This window comes from Leptodactylus fuscus, chromosome 7 (genome assembly GCF_031893055.1).
Source record: "Leptodactylus fuscus isolate aLepFus1 chromosome 7, aLepFus1.hap2, whole genome shotgun sequence".
Classification (NCBI taxonomy): domain Eukaryota; kingdom Metazoa; phylum Chordata; class Amphibia; order Anura; family Leptodactylidae; genus Leptodactylus; species Leptodactylus fuscus.
This window is the reverse complement of record NC_134271.1, coordinates 134,879,303-134,899,479: the sequence shown is the minus strand read 5'-3', so window position 1 is coordinate 134,899,479 and position 20,177 is coordinate 134,879,303. Positions and strand designations below refer to the sequence as shown.

At 41.2% G+C, this 20,177-nt stretch overlaps 2 protein-coding genes across 2 annotated transcripts; both read right to left on the bottom strand.

Annotated features, from left to right (window-relative positions):
• Positions 1-4,842: 4,842 nt before the first annotated feature.
• Positions 4,843-5,778, bottom strand: LOC142214552 (olfactory receptor 12D1-like). The gene has a single exon (XM_075283497.1). It carries the CDS (start codon positions 5,776-5,778, stop codon positions 4,843-4,845), a length of 936 nt encoding a protein of 311 aa, XP_075139598.1.
• An 8,176-nt stretch (positions 5,779-13,954) lies between these two features.
• LOC142212972 (olfactory receptor 12D1-like) lies at positions 13,955-14,887 on the bottom strand. Its single transcript, XM_075281108.1, has one exon. It carries the CDS (start codon positions 14,885-14,887, stop codon positions 13,955-13,957), a length of 933 nt encoding a protein of 310 aa, XP_075137209.1.
• Positions 14,888-20,177: the final 5,290 nt, after the last annotated feature.

Below are 20,177 nucleotides of genomic sequence, written 5' to 3'. Positions count from 1 at the left end.
TATAGATGATTTAGATAACTGATATGGTGGCTGATAAATACAGTCCTATGAAAAAGTTTGGGCACCCCTATTAATCTTAATCATTTTTTGTTCTAAATATTTTGGTGTTTGCAACAGCCATTTTAGTTTGATATATCTAATAACTGATGGACACAGTAATATTTCAGGATTGAAATGAGGTTTATTATACTAACAGAAAATGTGCAATATGCATTAAACCAAAATTTGACCGGTGCAAAAGTATGGGCACCCTTATCATTTTATTGATTTGAATTCCCCTAACTACTTTTTACTGACTTACTGAAGCACAAAATTGGTTTTGTAACCTCAGTGAGCTTTGAACTTCATAGCCAGGTGTATCCAATCATAAGAAAAGGTATTTAAGGTGGCCAATTGCAAGTTGATCTCCTATTTGAATCTCCTCTGAAGAGTGGCATCATGGGCTACTCAAAACAACTCTCAAATGATCTGAAAACAAAGATTGTTCAACATAGTTGTTCAGGGGAAGGATACAAAAAGTTGTCTCAGAGATTTAACCTGTCAGTTTCCACTGTGAGGAACATAGTAAGGAAATGGAAGACCACAGGGACAGTTCTTGTTAAGCCCAGAAGTGGCAGGCCAAGAAAAATATCAGAAAGGCAGAGAAGAAGAATGGTGAGAACAGTCAAGGACAATCCACAGACCACCTCCAAAGAGCTGCAGCATCATCTTGCTGCAGATGGTGTCACTGTGCATCGGTCAACTATACAGCGCACTTTGCACAAATAGAAGCTGTATGGGAGAGTGATGAGAAAGAAGCCGTTTCTGCACGTACGCCACAAATAGAGTTGCCTGAGGTATGAAAAAGCACATTTGGACAAGGCAGCTTCATTTTGGAAACAAAAATTGAGTTGTTTGGTTATAAAAAAAAAGGCGTTATGCATGGCGTCCAAAAAGAAACAGCATTCCAAGAAAAACACATGCTACCCACTGTAAAATCTGGTGGAGGTTCCATCATGCTTTGGGGCTGTGTGGCCAATGCCGGCATCGGGAATCTTGTTAAAGTTGAGAGTCGCATGGATTCCACTCAGTATCAGCAGATTCTTGAGAATAATGTTCAAGAATCAGTGACGAAGTTGAAGTTACGCCGGGGATGGATATTTCAGCAAGACAATGATCCAAAACACCGCTCCAAATCCTCAGGCATTCATGCAGAGGAACAATTACAATGTTCTGGAATGGCCATCCCAGTCCCCAGACCTGAATATCATTGAACATCTGTGGGATGATTTGAAGCGGGCTGTCCATGCTCGGCGACCATCTAACTTAACTGAACTTGAATTGTTTGTCCAAAATACCTTTATCCAGGATCCAGGAACGGATTAAAAGCTACAGGAAGCGACTAGAGGCTGCTATCTTTGCAAAAGGAGGATCTACTAAATATTAATGTCACTTTTCTGTTGAGGTGCCCATACTTTTGCACCGGTCAAATTTTGGTTTAATGCATATTGCACATTTTCTGTTAGTACAATAAACCTCATTTCAATCCTGAAATATTACTGTGTCCATCAGTTATTAGATATATCAAACTGAAATGGCTGTTATAAACACCAAAATATTTAGAACTAAAAATGATTAAGATTAATAGGGGTGCCCAAACTTTTTCATAGGACTATATATTATAGGCTTTGGCTGCACACTGCTTTATTGTTGAAACCAGGGGTGTAAATACGTGGATAGTAATAGGCCGTTACATTACCTTCTGGAGTAACTCCAGCCAGCAATGGGCCATACATCAGTACATGGCAAACCAGTCTTATTCCAGAGGGATAACGGTAAAGGATCACTCTTTATATTCTCTGCAGTTGTCTTGCCAAGGCTGACTTGATGACCAATTATTTAGCCAATGTTCTGGTGGTTGAGGTAACTGTAGAACATCCTTGACCACTAATGGTTATTACAGGAAGTAGCAGTTACAGTAACTAGACTAGACTGAAACCACATCCTTATCTGTACCTCCTGGTGTCTCAGCCCATCACTCAAGGCTGTTTTAGGTTGATGTTGGTTAAACTAGACCTACAATGTCTCATCTTCCCTGTGTGTACTATGTATTGTCAGGTCATCAGATGACTCCTGCTGCTCTCTCCCCCCTCTCACAGCATGAAATCTCAGACTTGGATATGCTACAGCAGTATCCTGCTCCTCTTTCAGTACCTGCTTATTACATGTCAGTATTGTAGCGAAGCATCAAACTAGTGGTTCCATAACAGTCTATAGCCCTCAAAACGACATGTAAAAAAAAAGTCTGGTCCTAAACCAAGGAAATTGTCCAAGTCCTAGATGGAGTAGAGGCCCTTTCACCAACTCCAATTCTTAGCCACTGTTAGACTCTCTCCACTGAATCCATGCAGTTAGTTTTGGTGCACAATATGCTACTTGGCCTCTGTACTGTCTGTAGTAGGCAAAGGGCCATGATTCGGTGCTTCATTTCAAGGTTGACAATGTTGGCGCACTGATTCTGCGTATCTGCTCCTGCCTAACACCGCCCTCCTAACAAAGTCTAAACTGCATGTGAGGCATCAAAATAATAGCACTTATGACATGGTGGGAGCTTGAGGTAAAAATGGAGTAGTACCCATTAAATGATGCAAAGAGCTGGTGTATGTGTGATATATCCAGGACAGGCTGCAAGCATGTTACTGTGTTGGGGCTGGACATGTGGGAGGTGTACATATGTAGCAAACCCAATGTCCTTAGTGCAAGCCATAGTGATAATATCTGCCATGTTACATGGGATTGGACTAAAGAAACCATTCAGTTCCATATGCTATGTTAATATGGGAGACACCAGTCACGTGATGGAGGCACAAGAGTAGCACAGGCTTTCTTTTCGTAACGTGCCTGGTCCCCCACACCGTACAATGTTTCCCATAGTGGCCCCCACACATAATAAGCTCTTCACACTAACACCCCCTCCCCCTCTTCCCACAATACAATATGTTTCCACAGTATAAGCTCTATGTGCTATTATACACTGGGACCTCACGGACCTTCAAGGCCCAGGAGAAATTAATAACTGTCATACTCTTCTTTCCTGGGCATCCTTGTTTCATCTGGTTCTTTTCCACAATGTCTTTAGGCCTTTTTTGACATGTCACTGCTGGGGCCTGTTATGACCCTTAGCGATCATGTAGGGTTGCAATGTCATTACATGGCATGCCCCATGTGGCTGCTGTGACCCAATCACTGGCCCCAGCAGTGACATCTGGGACACATGGCATCCGAAAAAGGATCTAGGGGATCATCGGAAGTCCAGGAGCAGCAAGTAGAAGTGAGTTTCTTTACTTGCCTACCCTGGGCACACTGTATAGAGATTAGAGAATCAGGCTTTCCCTAATTGCTATCTTGGTCCTGCATTATATATTGTTATATATGTTATATCTCAGAGAAGTTAGAGGTGGAAGACATAAGTGTTGGTGGAGGTAGTAATGGCAGGGGATGTGCTACTCAAAGTGAAGGTAGGGACACTAGGGGGAAATCTGTTGGGAATTGCGAGGGCATGGAGGATTCTTATTGCTATGCTAATTCACAAAAAAGTGAGGAAGATGACGACATTGCTGAATCTGATGATGATTCTATTACATATACGAATCCACCCAACATCCAATAGACCTGCCTGGGTTAAAGCTCAGGTGGTGGTGACACTGACAAACGCATTTCCACTGCTTCTGGTTTTGGCCGCAGCAGCTACGTGCAGTCATGTGCGGTATGCGAATTTGATTGTACATTAGCCATGGGCATGCAGGCACACATAAAGAAACTTGTATTATAGGAAGGGACTGTCACTCAGTTGTTCTCTTCCACCTATGGATGAGTCGAGCACTAGGACTCACTGTCTCTGTTATTCCCTTCCTCCCAGGTTTCAGCAGCATCAACTGGGGAATTACTTAACTAGCAATTGCCTAACACCTTCTTTGGATTTTGTACTCACACATCTTCTGGATCCTGGAAAACCCCCAGGAAAACTCTCAAAGTAGAAATCAGACTTATCCCCCAAAAAGGGAATTTAGAAGTAGATCCCTTTATTTAAAATAATATCTTAAATATTTGAAAAAGTTACAAAAAAAGTTACATGGTTCCAATCACTTGACAATATTTGAGTGCTGGCGGCCACCAATCCAATTATAAACAATAAGTTAGAGGTAAGTGAAAGGGCTAGTAAACACGGGGGCACGGAGGTGGATTTTGACAGTGGATTTTGTCTCAAAATCCGCCTCCATATAATGGTGGTCTATGGAGACCACTAGTGTTCTTTCTTCCGCTGGCGGCAGTAATTTCTGAAGTCGGCCCATTCATTTGAGCCGACTCCGGAGTGGGAAGCCGCGATCGCAACGGTCGTGGCAGGCAGGTTTTGACCCAAGAGTGACGTGGCTCCCCGCGTCACTCTCGGTGTCAAAATCCACCCCACCGCCCCTCATGTGAACGACCCCAAATAGACATATGTGATGACAGAATGAAAACACTAAACCTTTATCTGTAGAAGCTATATGTTCCTACTCGGATACAAATGTTCATACAATTTGGCTATTAATCTCTATATCCATACAAAATCAAGACCCTAAAATCCACAAGGTACTCGGAGTTCAATGGTCTGCATTTTATTCAGGTAGCATACTAAACATGGGACTCAGAGGAGAAACTGGCTGCAAGAGGAAAGGGTTACTAAAAACACACACAAATTCTGCTAAATAAGACTACAATTTATTAGCTTCTTAGGTAATGTCCATAAGTTATTCCTATTATGAGTATATATGTACTGTATATACATATAAAGACAAAACAACTAGAACTTCCTTCTTGTGGTCAAAAAGATAAACTTGCCACAATTTTTTTCATGGCTTTCTTTATGTCTTTGTTCCTTAGCGTGTATATTATCGGATTTAAGGCCGGGGTTATAACAGTGAACAGAACCGCAGCCGCTCGGTCTTGATCTAAAGAGTCTTGTGTGGATGGTCGTAAATAGGTAAAAATAGCAGTTCCATATAGCAAAAAGACGACGGTAAGATGAGCGCTGCAGGTGGAGAATGCACGCTTTCGACCTTGGGATGTCCGGATCTTTAAGAGAAATTTGGTGATAAAAGCGTATGAGAGAAGAGTAAGCAGTAAGGTTGTGGTGGCCAGGGTTCCTGTGACCCTTGTAAGAAGTTTCAGATTGAGAGAGGTATCAGTACAGGCCAACTTAAGCACTGGTTTGATGTCACAGAAAAAATGTTTCACTAAATTTGGCCCACAAAATGGAAGCCTTGCGACCATCACTGTATGTAACAGGGAATGGAAATATCCGGTAATCCATGAAGCAAATGCCAAACACCGACAAACTCTTGTGTTCATGATGGCAGAATAACGCAGCGGATTACCGATGGCGACATATCGATCGTAGGACATTGCTGTTAGAAGCATAACTTCTGTGCTCCCTAAAAAATGGAAGAAATGCATCTGGGAAATACAACCGGCAAAAGAGATGGTCTTCTCTAAGGCCAAAAAATCCCTCAACATCTTGGGAACAGCAACAGAAGAAGAATAGCAGATATCGAGACATGATAAATTCCATAAGAAGTAATACATGGGTGTATTGAGACTTGAATCTATAATAGTAATGACCATGATGGAGAGGTTGCCTATCAAGTTGATGATATAAAACATCAAGAAAAATATGAACAATATCACTTGAAGTTTTGCAAGATCTGTCAAGCCAAGCAAGACAAATTCAGAGATGGAGGTGTAATTCGCAAAGTCCATTACAAGGTTTATACAGGGTAGTACTGGTGAAAGAATAGGCTAGAAAAATCCATATTATTAATTGTAAATAGATATTTTACATACATAAGAATGAAAATCTTAATTAAATCATAGATTAAATTATTAAATATAAAAAAACAAACTTGAGACTCTTCAGTAGTTGATACCTTTTTTTAATGGCTAACTAAGAATGATGACACATTACAAGCTTGTACTCATACATTCTTCTGTCTTTCTTAGAGATGAAATTTCCCTTAAAACCAAAATGTTCATGTCATTGGTGATATTATGATCTTAAAGGATTTATGAGTACAAGCTGATGGCCCTGTTCAACACATTCCAGGAGGGGATGAATCTGTCACATGGTTTTATAGCCTTTTACAGGAATCATGACTGATCAAAAGCAGCCATAAAGACCACTCTTTGAACTGATAAGGACCTTGTGAACTGATGAATTGTTTACTTGTATGTACCAATGACCATTCTATTCCTATGTGTGTAATGGAATTGCTAAGACAGCAATTCCCAGAGCGGTTAAACCCTGGGAGGGACACAAGGGACAGTGAGCCCTAAGCTGAAGCCCCCCTCTTTCCCTTCCTATTGCCAGGCCCTATCCTAGGTAATAGGTGACAACCACGAGGACAAACCCTCCCTGAATACGTGAAACACAAAACGCAGACAAGACGAACAACAACAAAGGGAGGTCAGCTAGCCAGGGTTCGGTAACAAGAGAGCGATGCAGTGCCAAATCGGAGTAAAGAGAATAGTCAATGAAAAAAGCCAAAGGTCAGGTATAATAGTATAAGCAACAGGTACAGTAAGAGCAGGTATGCGCACGGCAATAACAAGCCCTGGTGTGAATGGGAACCAAGGCTAAATAGGGAGGAAGAACCCGACCATGGAGTTCACAGAAAGGCAGCTGTCAATCACAGGGCAAGGCCAGATTAACCACTTAATGGACAGAGGCAACCTTGGCAGAAGACGGGTGTGGTGCAAATCCAATTAAGGACTAGAGCCGTGTTCACACAGTGCAACTAAAAACCTTAAGCAGATTCTCAAACTGCACACGCCTCCTGCGCCGCAGCACGCGAGCAGAGGGTGGTGCAGTGACCCGAACAGGCAGAGATGTTACAATGTGACTCTTTTCACATAAATATGCATCCTTCAGAAATTGTTTTTAAGTATACCCGAGAAAGGGATCTGAGCTATCTCGAAAGCTTGTAATCTGTCATCATTATTAGTTACCCATTAAAAAAGGTATCAACTACTAAAGACTCTCAAGCTTTTAGTTTTTTTATATTTCATACCCACTGGGTAACACGGTACAAAAACATAATTTTTCCTTATACTAAATTATTAAATGCATTTGTAGTATCAGAGCATGGAGATTCAGAGGGTTATGACATCTTGGAGGAGGTCATATAGTGTGTTTCAAAATCTGTTTTGTCTGTGGCAAATGTCTCAGAAGAACAAAGGAAGGCAAGGACAGTGAGCCATAATACTAGACTCACGCCTGCCTGCTTGCCTCAGCTATCCTAATGGGTAGAGGACAACTGGGCGACAGTCCCTTCCTGTGTCACAAGTGCAAACACAAAGCACAGACAAGACAAACAAACAAGAGCGGGTAGGAAAATGGTCAAGGGAACAGTCAGGCAGCAGGAACAAAACAAGAACTGGAAAAATATACAAGTCTGCAAAAAGCAGAGGTAAGAAAAACTAAGATCAGAGATACAGGAGAAAAACAATAGTATGGTCTAAAAAGACTAATAGCAAACACTCCGGTGTAGCATAGAAAACTATTTACAGGATGTCAGGAATCCACCCCAGGCTTGATGGCGTCGGACCCTGATCTCCAGAGAAGTGAGAATGGAGTGCAAGGATGTCCATTACATAAGCAAAGCTGAGATGAACTGTTTGAGGAGCAGAGGGAAACATACAATGGAAGAGATAGAGCTGTGTTCAAACAGAGTATGGCAAGAAACCTAAAAAGCATAAAATCAGAGCTGGACCCTACAGTCGGAGGATAGCACAGAGGTCTGAACACTTGCAGACGTTACATAGTGACTCAATGGCTTTATGTACATTGAGAGAGAACATGTGGTCCAACCACATGGACCCTCACCTACTTTTTACATATCTCTATGACTTGAGTAATGTCAGATATAAAAACAATGACTTTTAACACGTTGACATTTTGTACCAATAATTTTTGACGGATTTTAATACAAAACGTATAGGCTTAAAGTGAATCTCCATTTGTAAAACTACTTTTCGTAAATTAATATTACACATGAATATAAGTAACTTTGTAATTTGTTTATGAGACTGTTTTCCTCCACATTCCCTCAGTCTATTACCGCTATTAGAGCCTATATGTAGAAAGTGGATACTGATGGTCAAACCAGCCATACAGAATGAGTTATTATTACTATGGAAGTCTATGGAGAGGGATGGGAGAGGTGCACGTAATAAGAGGGAGAGGAACACATCGTAAAAGACTGAGTGAAAGGAAAGGTGGAAGAAAGCAGTCTGATATATGGAGAAGACAATAATAATGTCATTGTATGCTATGAACATCTTATAGTCCTGAAACTATGAGGAACCAGTGCGGGAGCAAAACACAAGAATATGCCATAGTTCATATACAGTTACTTTACAAAGGACCTTCTCAGTATTTTTGATGATCTTTTTGTCTTGTTTCATTGAATTAATTTTCAAATTAATTTTCATTCAATTTTCAATTAATTTTTCTATACAATATTCATACAATTATATATAATTAGATTAAAAGTAATGTCACAGCATCAAAACTTGTGTATGGCCGATAGTAGCTATAGCAATAAATAATACTTAAAGGGATTCTACCATTAAAATCACATTTTTTTAAATTTTGTTTGCTACTGTTGCCTTTACTTGAAATTGTATAACTGTTAAAATTTTAATAAAAAGAGATTAAACAATAAAAAAACACATTTTTTTTTTTGTCATTCACACATAGGAATAGCCTTAAGAAAGGCTATTCTTCTCCTACCTTTAGATGTCTTCTCTGCACCGCCATTCATTAGAAAATCCTGTTTTTTTTCTAAATGCAAATGAGTTCTCTCACAGCACTGGGGGTGGGCCCCAGTGCACAAACAGCACTGGGGGCGTCTCCAATGCTGCGAGAGAACTCTCCATCTTCTTTAGGAATGGCCTCTCTGCGTGTGTTCTTCCAGAGCTGAGTTCAAGCTTCTAGGCCTCGGGCCTCAGGCAGAGAACTTGTTTGCATACAGACGAAAACCAGGAAAAATGTGATTTTAATGGTAGAATCCCTTTAAATGAAGAGCTCAGAAAGGGACAACGAAGTGGGGTATTTTCTGGATACGTATTCTTTAGAGTCTGCCTACCTTTAGCAATTTACCTTATTACTTCAAGCAAGTGTGTCAGGCAATAGTATGGCCTTTTATGCTGTATAGTACCGGGATCCAGATTCTCAGACCATTTTATATTGTTTGATATCTCAAGAGTATAAATTAAGAGGGAGCTTTATCTGTAGCGAAATATACTGTGGAACTATTATTACCTGCACATGGGAATAACATAAGCATTAGAGATTGCTTAGAAAATTAATGGATAGTAACAAGTAAAAAGACAAGTACTGTATAGTAGCTACAAACTGCTGTATTATTGGAAATCAGGACCCAACCCATACTACTAGCCATAATAGTATATGTAAATGGCCACAATATTCTGTGTTAGCCCTTCCTGCCAGAGGAATTTTTTGATTTTTGTTTTTGACTCCCCACCTTCCAAACCCCATAACTTTCTTTTTATTACATTCACAGAGCTATATGAGGGCTTAATGTTTGCAGGCCATCTCTTCTTCATGATTCTACTATTTATTATTCTGTACAATGTACTGAGAAGCTGGAGACATTTCAGAATGCGGTGGAATTGGAGAAAAAGTGCATTTGTGCGACTTTCTTACGGGCTTTGTTTTATGGCCAAAATGACGTCACTTGTATTCTATGTTTCTAAAGATAAGTGAGTAGTATTTGATCGAGTAGGTATTCGAATGAATACTACGGTATTCAAAATACTCGTACTCATTCGAATACTATCACTATTCGCAGTAAAGATTTGATTCAGAACCAGTGTTGATTTGCCGAATGCTATACAGTGTATAGCATTCGGCAAATCAATGCTGGTTCTGCAGAAGCTCGTCTCCACAAAGGAGACCACTGTGCTCCGATCTTAGACTCCGCCTCCTCACTGACGAGCCTCCGGCAGAACCAGCGTTGATTGGTCGAATGCTGTACACTGGCCAATCAACGCTGGTCAATGCATTCCTATGAGAAAAAGTCTGTTCCCGCATAAACGCAAGCTGCCAGCTCTCCCGACTAGCAAGGACGAGCCTGCTGCAAACCCAGCGTTGATTTGCCGAATGCTATACAGTGTATAGCATTCGGCTAATCAATGCTGGTTCTACAGAACGAGTAAGGGCCAGTTGACATTATCGCTTGCCTTCCATCCGGAAGGAGTCCGCAGGAGAACCCCCCCCCTCCCCCCCGAATGGAATATCAGCGCAACTGCAAGCACTGTGCAGTTAAAGCGCATAGACCTCATAGACTATAATGGGATTCGATATTCGATCGAGTAGTCGAATATTGAGGCTCTACTCTTAACAAATATCGAATCTCGAATATTTCACTACTCGCTCATCTCTAAATGTTTCAATATGATTAGGGGATACCAAATTTATATAGTTTTATTTACATTTTAACCCCTTATGAAAAATCTAAGACTTTATAGAAAATAATTTTTTCTAAATATTGCCATAATCTGACACTCTGACAACTTTTTTATATTTCTGTCTACGGGGATTCATAGGGTGTCCTTTTTTTTTTTTTTTTTTTTTTTTTTGCAGGGCAACTTTTAATTTATACCATTTTAGGGAGTGTCTATTGCATTGATCACTTTTTATTTATATAAGCAAAACAGTGAAAAAATGGCGGTTCCGTATTTTCTTCCTGATACAGTGTTCATCGTGCAGGAAAAATATTTTTATAAGTTTGTAGACTGGGCATTTTTGGACACAGGGATACCTAATGTGTATGTGTTTCACAGTAATTTTTTTTACTTTTAAATGTATTCTAAGGAATGGGGGGGGGGGGATTAGAATTTTTTTTAAAAAAATATTTAAAACTTTTTAAAAAATTTTTTTAGACTCCTAGGTGGCTTGAACCTGCAATTATTTGCCATATTACAGTCTATGGGAGATTCACTACATAGCTATTGAGGCTGGTCTTAGACCAGCCTCAATAGCTATAATGCAATGACAAGCCTGGAAGTCGGTGGAACAGGTCGGCTCCTGCAATCTCACTGTGCAGGAGCCGGTATGCATCGACAAGGATTCCTAACACCCAACCGATTCTCTGTTGTAGAATAAAATAGCGAACTGATAGCTATGGCAGTCGTTCTGCAGCAGAGTGGCCGCCATGTTTGAAGACCCGACATCCACCATAATAATAAGGCGGATGTCGGGAAGAGGTTAAAGTCTGTCTGTCTATCTATCTATCTATCTATCTATCTATCTATCTATCTACATAGAAGAAAATTCAGACAGCACCTCCCAATATGAACAGGTGCAAGCTACTATGGCAAAATACATAACAGAAAAATATAGCAGCACTCTGACACAGCACGAAGGCTATTAGGAACAAAGAAAAATATAAAAATACTATAAACTAAATATATAAATAAATTTGAGGTTCTTCGTTGCACCTGTTCATATTGGGAGATGCTATCTGAATTTTCTTCTAGATAGATAGATAGATAGATAGAATTTTCTTCTATGTATATAGTAAGAGGGGTGTGGTTCCCTTTAGTTGGACTTGCACTCCCATTCAATTTCACAGGCCTATTTATTTGGAACAGAGAACCCATTTCTCCAAGGCCATTTAAGTTGAGTATTCTCTGGATCTTACTTCCCTTGTGTTCTCACTGTAGACTTATTCTGGTCTGGAAGAGGTTTTTTATTGCCCTGTGTTCACACTGCAGACCCATACTTGGGTCCAGGAAAGGTATTAGTGTAGGGTCCTACCTTAATGAGGTCACCTTGTCGGCGCAGGTGGGCTTCCTACTGTTTGATCAAATATGTACAACGAAGAACCTCAATTTTTTTTTTATATATTTAGTTTATAGTATTTTTCTTTCTTTCTTTCTTTCTTTCTTTCTTTCTTTCTTTCTTTCTTTCTTTCTTTCTTTCTTTCTCCTATTTATCTATCTATCTATCCATCTATCTATCCCATATCTATCTATTTATCTATCTATCTCCTATTTATCTATCTATCTATCAATCATCTGTCTCATATCTATCTCCTATCTATCTGTCTCCTATCTATCTATCTATCTATCTATCTATCTATCTATCTAGTAGATACTGTATATACTCAATGTCGGATCTCTGCAAATGTCTCAGGCCGATATAGAAATGGATGCAGGTAAAAATGCTTGCCCCACTACCCTATAGAAAGGCTCTCAGTGGCTACTATAGGGTAGAGTACCTCTTAGTAAGAGATTGTTGACTGCTAAACATGCCTCTATGGCGAACACAAAGACGTTTATCAAATTGACAAACTTTGAGAGGGGATCACTAGGCTAAGAGAGCAGAAAGGTCATTGTAATGAATTGCCCTCCATCTAGTTTATTCTGACCTAGCTACTAGGAGGTGTTTGGTTGATGTATGTCCACTTACATAGGGCTCCCTATCAGTATGTCTTTTAGAATATGGGAGGAAAGTCACACAAACATGTACAGAGAACTAATGATTATGACGATGACTATGAAGTCTTCCTTCTTTCTTCTTCTGTTCCTTAGCTGCTATGGACTCCTAGTATATCTTCTCTTCTCAGCTTATGTGTGTCTACGTCTGTAATATATTACTGTGTATTATCCTGTACCTGTATTACTATTGCTGCTGTAACATACTGAAATTTCCCCAATGTGGGACTATTAAAGGATTATCTTATCTTAATATATATATATATATATATATATATATATATATATATATATATATATATATTAGGCCGAGGAAGGTGGAAAAAACAAACAAACAGGGACTTAGGGACTTATCTGTCCCTAATGCTCTGGTGTCTCCCAGCTTGGTCTTGTCCTGTTGCTTCAATGTTTTCTTCCAATGGAAGACCCTGCCGCATGCACATGACTGCTGAGGCCACTCAGAGGCCTAAGGAAAGGGCCATGGGAGGTCACAGTGCATAGGAACTTTCAGAAAACAAGGCAGCGGAACCCAATATATTGTTTATCTGTAACATCTTTGCCTGTTCGGGCCTCTGCGCCATCCTCTGCTCGCGTGCTGCGGCGCAGGAGGCGTGTGCAGTTTGATAATCTGCTTAAAGTTTTTAGTTGCACTGTGTGAACTCAGCTCTAGTTCTGTATTGGATTTGCACCACACCCGTCTTCTGCCCTGGTTCCCTCTGTCCATTCAGTGGTTTGATTTTGTCTTGCCTGTGATTGACAGCTTTCCTTCCTATCAGGTTCAGGGCGGGTTCTTCCTCCCCTATTTAGTCTTGGCTCACAGTCACACTGGTGCCGGTTATTGCCTCTTGCTTTCTGGTATCTCTTGCTGTTTATTTACTTGTACTCTAATCCTTGACCTCTGGCTTCCCTACTGACTATTCTTTTGGACTCTGATTTGGCACTGCATCGCTCTCCTGTTACCGAACCCTGGCTAGCTGACCTCCCTTTGTTGTTCGTCTTGTCTGCGTTTTATGTTTCACGTATTCAGGGAGGGACTGTCCTCGTGGTTGTCGCCTATTACCTAGGATAGGGTCTGGCAATAGGAAGGGAAAGCGGGGGGCTTCAGCTAAGGGCTCACTGTCCCTTGTGCCCCTCCCTCCAGGGTTCACCAGCAGCTTCTGGGGAATTATCGTCTGCTATTCCCTAACATTATCCTTTCACAAAATGCAACCAATAATAAGACTTTTGTCCATTATGTCATTTGCCGGGTTATGCCCATCAACTCTATTTTAATTTGCTAAATGGAAAGGTAGCACAGAGCAAAGAAAGTTGAATGAGTAAACCATATATAAATCCCATATAGACCAAAAACAACTTTCTGGTCACGAGACTGGACAGTCACATTATTGGTTCCATTTTGGCCAGTGTAGATCTTTTAAAGTGTGGAAAGATTACTTAGTTTTTGTATGGCCTTCTTCATATCTTTGTTTCTCAGTGTATAAATAATTGGATTTAAGGCAGGGGTCAAGACAGTAAAGAGAACTGCAGCAGCTCGATCTTGGTCTAGAGAGTCTTCTGTCGATGGTCTTAAATACGTAAACATGGCCGTACCATGTAGAAGGAAGACAACCATAAGATGAGCGCTACATGTGGAGAAAGCGCGTTTTCTGCCTTCAGATGATTTTATCCTAAAAAGAAATCTGCTGATGAAAACATAGGAGAGAAGAGTAAGAACTGTAGTGGAAGTGGCCAAGGACCCTGTGACCTTATTGAGCAGCATCAGGTTGATGGTTGTGTCTGTGCAAGCCAACTTCAAAAGGGGTTTAATCTCACAAAAGAAGTGATTTACAATGTTCGGACCACAAAATGGAAGCTTTGCAGTCATCAAAGTGTGCATCAGAGAATGGAAACATCCAACTACCAATGACCCGAGTGCCAAAGTCAGGCAAACCTTTAAGTTCATAATTTTGACATAGCGAAGAGGATTCCCAATGGCGACATATCGGTCATAAGACATAGCAGTTACAAGTAAGATCTCTGCACTTCCAAGAAAATGGAAAAAATAGATCTGTGCAATACAACCTGCATAACAGATGGTCTTACTTACACTCAAGAAGTCGGAAAGCATCTTGGGGACAACAACAGAAGAATACGTTATGTCTAAAAAAGACAGATTCCATAGAAAGAAGTACATGGGGCTATGGAGACTGGAATCCTTGACGACAATGACCATGACAGAAAGGTTGCCGAAGAAGCTTATTATATAGAATAGAAGGAAAACCACAAATAACATGTCATTGAGTGTCTCCATGTCAGTGAGGCCAAGTAGTACAAAGTCTCTAACAAAAGTTTCATTCTTCAGTTCCATTGAGCTTCTCTAACTGTAAAATAAATCTGAACAAAATTAGATTCAGAATTTATGTTTGTCCATTATATGTGGTCATTACATTTCTCAAATGTTTATCTTTTCCATAATTTGCAATTGACTTTGGATTATTAGCGTTGCAGGTAATCCTCTTACCAAACATTGTCTTCTTGAGGTATCAATCTCAATTTGGTTCCAGTGGCCAAACTTTGACTCTCCAAATTATACAGCATATGTCTATAAGATTCTCAGTGTGTAAGGGAATTGCTAGTTTGAGGAAGGGAGGAAGGGAATGACAGAGACAGTGAGTCCTAAACTTGACCCAGCCCCTCTCCCCTACTTGCCTCAGCTACCCTAGGTGGTAGAAATGCAACTTTTCGACAATCCCTTCTCTGAATAAGAGAACAGGAAAAGACAAAACAACACAGAAGAGGTGTCAGCAAGACGAGGTCAAGCCAGAGAGACAAACAGTACCAAATCACAATCCAAAAGAGTAGTAAAAAGGGAAGCCAAAGGTCAGAACTCAGTAAATACAAAGCAATAGCAAGAGAATCGCTTATCAAGGACAACATCACAATAGCCAGCAAACCTGTGTGGGCTGATGACCTGTATCTAGGAAGTCCAGAACCTGCACCAGACTTAATTGGCAGATACACTGTCAATTGCACAAGCAAGGCCAAGATTAACTATTAGCAGAGCAGAGGGAAACCAAGGAGAAGGAGATGGATGTGGTGAAAAGTCAATTACTAATATGAGGAATAGAGCAGTGTTTAAACAGAGCAACAAGAGCCTAAAGCAAGCAATATAACTGAACACACCTCCTGCACCGCAGCAACCAAGCAGATGGTGGCGCAGAGACCCAAATAGGCAAAGACGTTACACAACATACATGTAATAGATCTACATAGAAAAAGTGATCTCTAGTTCATAATAAAGAAGATGTATGATTTAAAGAGTCACCGTGATGTAACATGGTCCACTAACAGAACCACGGGTGATACTCCAGGAAGAAAGTGCTCAGTAAGGAGATTACTTGCAATGCTACTTAAAGAAAAGTTAGCTACAAATCTCCAGATCCTGATGCACTTTGACAATTTGTAGATTTTAACCTGCTACACTTCAATATGCATAACCTTACAGCATGTCCTTTATGGTACTGCAATGTCAATGTTCTCAATGTGTTTCATATAGTATAGTATAGTATTGTATAGTTGGAGATTTACCGTATTTTTCGAACTATAAGACGCACTTTTTTCCCAAACAATTTCGGAGGAAAATGAGGGTGCGCCTTATAGTCCGAATGTGTGTGTGTGTGTGTATGTGGGGGGGGGGGGGGGGAGCGGAATTGCGCTCCTGCCACCGCTGGTTTTTTTTTTTGCAGCAGGAGCGTGGCAATATTGCAGGCTCTGTGCCAGCGGCTAACACACATCAAATACCGAAGCTTATACGAGCTCCGCTGTAAAAATTACAGTGGAGATGCCCACCGGAGATGTCCTCCCCCAAAAAAAAAAGTTTAAAGTTAGCCTTGGGGCCGGTCCCCACCGGCCCCATTCCTTTAAAGCTGCAGGCCAGCTCCTGTGCGGCGAGGCCGCAGGAGCCAGCCTGTTCTGGTGACAGCCGGGAGCCTACTGAAGGCTCCCAGGCCTGTCATCGCTATATTACTATTGCGGACGGTCTATGACCCTCCGCAATAGTAATGTATAGAATATCTCATAGACGGCAATACACTTGTATCGCCTACTATGGGACTTGCAATCAAATGATTGTAGGTTCAAGCCCCCTACGTGGGGCTACTTAAATAGTAAAAAAAAAAAAAAAAAAAACACCTCAAAAAAAATATATAATAAAAAATAAAATAAATACAAGTTCACCTCCTTTCCCTAGAATACATATAAAAGTATAACATTACTGTGAAACACATACACATTAGGAATCCCTGTGTCCGAAAATGCCCGGTCTACTAATATTTTTCCTGTACGGTGAAAATCAAAAATACTAAACCGCCGGGTTTTTCTCACCGTTTTGCCTCTGATTTACATAAAAGGTGACATTCGACATAAGCAATAAGCATTTTCCAAAATGGTATAACTAAAAAGTACATCTGACTCCACAAAAAAAACAAAAAAAACAAACACCCTATACATCCCCGTATAGCTGCAGGGTCACCTGTCAATGTGGCCTTGCAACCGTTGCAAAACTAAAACTCCCATATATGAAGTATTTTACCATTTTTTGCGTGAAAATTTTTCTCCCCTATTTTTCTCCTCTAAAACCTAAGTGCGTCTTATAGTCTGAAAAAATACGGTACTCTAGTAAAGAATTACAATTATTTAGCATTTTTTTCAGTTACACTTGCATGATGGCTTAGGTTTTAGGGGTATAGTATGATTAACGTACCTTGGAAAAAAAATGCTATAGAAAAATATTTGCTTGTACAAAAATGTTACTTAAATGTGCAGGTACTTTTACCATCCAAAAATGTAGAATATACAGAATATACAGGAGGGACTTTTTGAGTACATACAGATTTATATCCAATACCACGTGAATTCTGAACAGCAGTGAACATGTAGCGATGCACAAAATATAAGTCACAATAATTTGCACGCATTATAACAATGTTTTTATAGTGTTTTATTACTCTGTAGGGATATGTCCACTGAGAATATTAAGTCATTTTGTTTAATCCAGTTAAATTAATGCTACAAATTTTGTTCAACAATTCCCTTAGGATCCTGTGAGGATAGATGGCTCCCTGTATAATACTTACTATGGTTATGATAGTATCGAAAATGTATTTATGTATTTATTTTATGCAATAAAATATCACTAAATAAAAAGAGTTTTTTTATTATTTTGGAGAAAGAGACTCTCTCTAACAGTATGTGACGATGTGTTTACCGATGGGTACATTTACTGTTGAAATTGCACCAAAATTCTGTTGCAGTTTGTTCCAAAAAATGTCATATATGTCTTACACCCCATTTATTGTTTTTTATACTTTCATTATCAGAGGATTGCAATAGTCCTCACTGTTGTTCTCTGTTATCAGTCATTATCAGAGGACGGCACTCACATCATCGCATTGCCAATTGAAGTTTTCAGGTCCTTCATTCTTAATAGCCTCACTGACATACACCATGGTCAGAGGATTGCAGCACTCACGCAGTATTGTTCTCTGTTGTCAGCCATTATCAGAGGACAGCATCAGCTCACTGTTGCTCTCTGTTATCAGCCATTATCAGAGAATTGTATGTATAAGGCATCTTGCACCATATGTGAAAATAATTTTATAAGGTTAATAGACTGCTTGTTTTTCACACATGGATACTTAATGTGTAATGATCCTCACACTGCCCAGGGGCAGGAGCTGAATGTAGGATGGGTGTGTGTAGTTCTCTGTAGAACTATAGGAACAACAGGAGCGTACTGCGCATGCGCGCAAGAGTGGAGTGTGACCCCAGCTGGAAGAAGACGCGGCTGCTGTTGAAGATGGAGGCATCGCTGGAGAGAGTTCTCTGGCAGCAGTGGGGACGACCCCATTGCCGTTTGAGCGCTGAGACCCGCCCCCATTGCTGCAAGATAACTTATTTGCATACCGGTAAAAAACGGTATTTCTATGGAATGGCGGGCCGGAGGTGAATGAGCAAGGTAGGAGAAGAATAGTCCTTCTTAAAGCTATTCTGACGTGGTGAGTAGAAAAAAATATTGTTTTAGTGGTAGAATCACTTTAAGAAAGGTATGATTATTATTAGAGATGAGCGAACACTAAAATGTTCGAGGTTCGAAATTCGATTCGAACAGCCGCTCACTGTTCGAGTGGGTTTCGAACCCCATTATAGTCTATGGGGAACATATACTCGTTAAGGGGGAAACCCAAATTCGTGTCTGGAGGGTCACCAAGTCCACTATGACACCCCAGGAAATGATACCAACACCCTGGAATGACACTGGGACAGCAGGGGAAGCATGTCTGGGGGCATAAAAGTCACTTTATTTCATGGAAATCCCTGTCAGTTTGCGATTTTCGCAAGCTAACTTTTCCCCATAGAAATGCATTGGCCAGTGCTGATTGGCCAGAGTACGGAACTCGACCAATCAGCGCTGGCTCTGCTGGAGGAGGCGGAGTCTAAGATCGCTCCACACCAGTCTCCATTCAGGTCCGACCTTAGACTCCGCCTCCTCCGGCAGAGCCAGCGCTGATTGGTCGAAGGCTGGCCAATGCATTCCTATGCGAATGCAGAGACTTAGCAGTGCTGAGTCAGTTTTGCTCAACTACACATCTGATGCACACTCGGCACTGCTACATCAGATGTAGCAATCTGATGTAGCAGAGCCGAGGGTGCACTAGAACCCCTGTGCAAACTCAGTTCACGCTAATAGAATGCATTGGCCAGCGCTGATTGGCCAGAGTACGGAACTCTACCAATCAGCGCTGGCTCTGCTGGAGGAGGCGGAGTCTAAGATCGCTCCACACCAGTCTCCATTCAGGTCTGACCTTAGACTCCGCCTCCTCCAGCAGAGCCAGCGCTGATTGGCCGAATTCCGTACTCTGGCCAATCAGCACTGGCTAATGCATTGTATTGGCGTGATGAAGCAGTGCTGAATGTGTGTGCTTAGCACACACATTCAGCTCTACTTCATCGGGCTAATAGAATGCATTGGCCAATCAGCGCTGGCCAATGCATTCTATTAGCTTGATGAAGCAGAGTGTGCACAAGGGTTCAAGCGCACCCTCGGCTCTGATGTAGCAGAGCCGAGGGTGCACAAGGGTTCAAGCACACCCTCGGCTCTGATGTAGCAGAGCCGAGGGTGCACAAGGGTTCAAGCGCACCCTCGGCTCTGATGTAGCAGAGCCGAGGCTGCACAAGGGTTCAAGTGCACCCTCGGCTCTGCTACATCAGAGCCGAGGGTGCGCTTGAACCCTTGTGCAGCCTCGGCTCTGCTACATCAGAGCTGAGGGTGCGCTTGAACCCTTGTGCACACTCTGCTTCATCAAGCTAATAGAATGCATTGGCCAGCGCTGATTGGCCAATGCATTCTATTAGCCCGATGAAGTAGAGCTGAATGTGTGTGCTAAGCACACACATTCAGCACTGCTTCATCACGCCAATACAATGCATTAGCCAGTGCTGATTGGCCAGAGTACGGAATTCGGCCAATCAGCGCTGGCTCTGCTGGAGGAGGCGGAGTCTAAGGTCGGACCTGAATGGAGACTGGTGTGGAGCGATCTTAGACTCCGCCTCCTCCAGCAGAGCCAGCGCTGATTGGTCGAGTTCCGTACTCTGGCCAA

Excerpts from the sequence above, each read along its gene's own strand:
- LOC142214552 (XM_075283497.1), bottom strand. The coding sequence starts at position 5,778 with ATGGACTTTGCGAATTACACCTCCATCTCTGAATTTGTCTTGCTTGGC.
- LOC142212972 (XM_075281108.1), bottom strand. The coding sequence starts at position 14,887 with ATGGAACTGAAGAATGAAACTTTTGTTAGAGACTTTGTACTACTTGGC.